General features: G+C 57.3%; 1 protein-coding gene across 1 annotated transcript; it reads left to right on the top strand.

Annotated features, from left to right (window-relative positions):
• Positions 1–341: 341 nt before the first annotated feature.
• Positions 342–1,526, top strand: LOC104915764 (myosin light chain kinase, smooth muscle-like). The gene is made up of 2 exons (XM_010726687.3): positions 342–1,146; positions 1,219–1,526. Exons 1-2 carry the CDS (start codon positions 376–378, stop codon positions 1,405–1,407), a joined length of 960 nt encoding a protein of 319 aa, XP_010724989.2. The 5' UTR covers positions 342–375; the 3' UTR covers positions 1,408–1,526.
• The last annotated feature ends 338 nt before the right edge of the window (positions 1,527–1,864 follow it).

Here is a 1,864-nt window from a genome sequence, read left to right as displayed (position 1 = left end):
GTCACTACCAGGGCTTTTGGGGGTTTAAGCTTCTTTTGAGGGAATTTTGCTACTTTTGGGGTCGCTTAGGGACCTCTGGGGTCCCTTTTGGGGCTCCATGCTCAGTTTGGGGTGGATTTGTGTGCTTTTGGGAGTCACTTTTGGGGAGAATATGGGATTTTTGGGGTCACTTTGGGGATTCTTGGGTCCCTTTGGGGACCATTGGGGTTTTGGGTCACTTTTGGGGAGAATTTGGGATTTCTGGGGTCACTTTGGGGATTCTTGGGTTCCTTTGGGTCACTACTGTTTTTTTAATGGGGTCAGTTTGGAGTTTTTAGGTTCATTTTGGGGTCTTTGTGATTCGGGGCCCTCCCTCCTCGCATCGGGGTCTTTGCAATGGGGCGATTTGGGGGATCCCTGAGCCCCACTTTTCCCACCCTACAGCCGGATGCGGGATCCCCCCTGGCGTGTGAGGAACGTGGGATCTGGTTCCTGGAAGGGATCGCCACCGGGGGGGGCTGCTCTATGGGGCAGCCCCCCACGTTCACCGCCGTGGCCCCATATGAGCGCTGGATTTATGGGGTGACGCGCGAGGCGTACTTTGCTGAGCTGCCCCCCGACCCCAAAGAGGACGAAGAACCCGAGGATGATTTCTGGGAGGTGCCCCGACCCACAGCAGACCCCAGAATCTGGGGGTCACGCAATGCCACAGAGGACCCCAACGTTGTAGGGTCACCAAAACCCATGGAGGACCCCAAACTCACAGAGGACCCCAACATTGTAGGGTCACCCAACGCCACGGAGGATCCCAACACTGTAGGGTCACCCAACCCCATGGAGGACCCCAAACTCACGGAGGACCCCAACACTGTAGGGTCACCCAACCCCATGGAGCACCCCAAACCCATGGAGGACCCCAACATTGTAGGATCACCCAAACCCATGGATGACCCCAATGTTGTAGGGTCACCCAATGCCACAGAGAACCCCAGTGTTGTAGGGTCACCCAACCCCATGGAGGACTCCAAACCCATGGAAGATCCCAAACCCATAGAGGACCTCGATGTTGTAGGGTCATCCAACCCCATGGAGAACCCCAACCCCATAGAGGACCCCATACCCATGGAGGATCCCAACACTGTAGGGTCACCCAACCCCATGGATGACCCCAACCCCATAGAGGACCCCATACCCATGGAGGATCCCAACACTGTAGGGTCACCCAACCCCATGGAGGACCCCAAACCCATGGAGGACCCCAGCGTTGTAGGGTCACCCAACGCCACAGAGGATCCCAATGCTGTAGGGTCACCAAAACCCATGGATGACCCCAAACCCATGGAGGACCCCAAACCCATGGAGGACCTCGACGTTGTAGGGTCACCAAAACAGATGACTCCAGCTCCACAGAGGACCCTAATCCCATAGAAGACCCCAAACCCATGGAGGACCCCAAACTCGTGGAGGGCTCTGAAGAGGAATGAATCTCTCTTTTTGGGGTCAGCTGTGGGGTGGAGAACACGGCAATAAAGAGGTGATGGTCTGCAGCCCCACAACCCTCTGCCTCTTCTTTTGGGTGTGGGGGGGAAACACTATTTGGGGCACACCTGGGGGTCCTCAACCCCATGTTGGGAGCCCCAGACCCATTTAGGGCACACTTGGGGGTCCTCAGCCCCACTTTAGGATCCCCAGACCCATTTAGGGCACGTTTGGGGGTCCTCAGCCCCACGTTAGGATCCCCAGACCCATTTAGGGCACTTCTGGAGGGTCCTGAGCCCCACGTTGGGATCCCCAGACCCACTTAGGGCACTTCTGGGGGTCCTCAGCCCCGTGTTGGGATCCCCAGACCCATTTAGGGCACACCTGGGGGTCCTCAGCCCCACTT

This window comes from Meleagris gallopavo, unplaced genomic scaffold (genome assembly GCF_000146605.3).
Source record: "Meleagris gallopavo isolate NT-WF06-2002-E0010 breed Aviagen turkey brand Nicholas breeding stock unplaced genomic scaffold, Turkey_5.1 ChrUn_random_7180001849775, whole genome shotgun sequence".
In the NCBI taxonomy this organism is placed as follows: Eukaryota; Metazoa; Chordata; class Aves; order Galliformes; family Phasianidae; genus Meleagris; species Meleagris gallopavo.
The sequence above is the reverse complement of the archived record's forward strand: the minus strand, read 5'-3'. Positions and strand labels throughout refer to the sequence as shown.

Coding starts and splice junctions, on each gene's coding strand:
- LOC104915764 (XM_010726687.3), top strand. CDS start 376: ATGGGGCGATTTGGGGGATCCCTGAGCCCCACTTTTCCCACCCTACAG. Junction 1,147..1,218: donor CACCCAACCCCATGGATGAC/CCCAACCCCATA, acceptor CCCATGGAGGAC/CCCAAACCCATGGAGGACCC.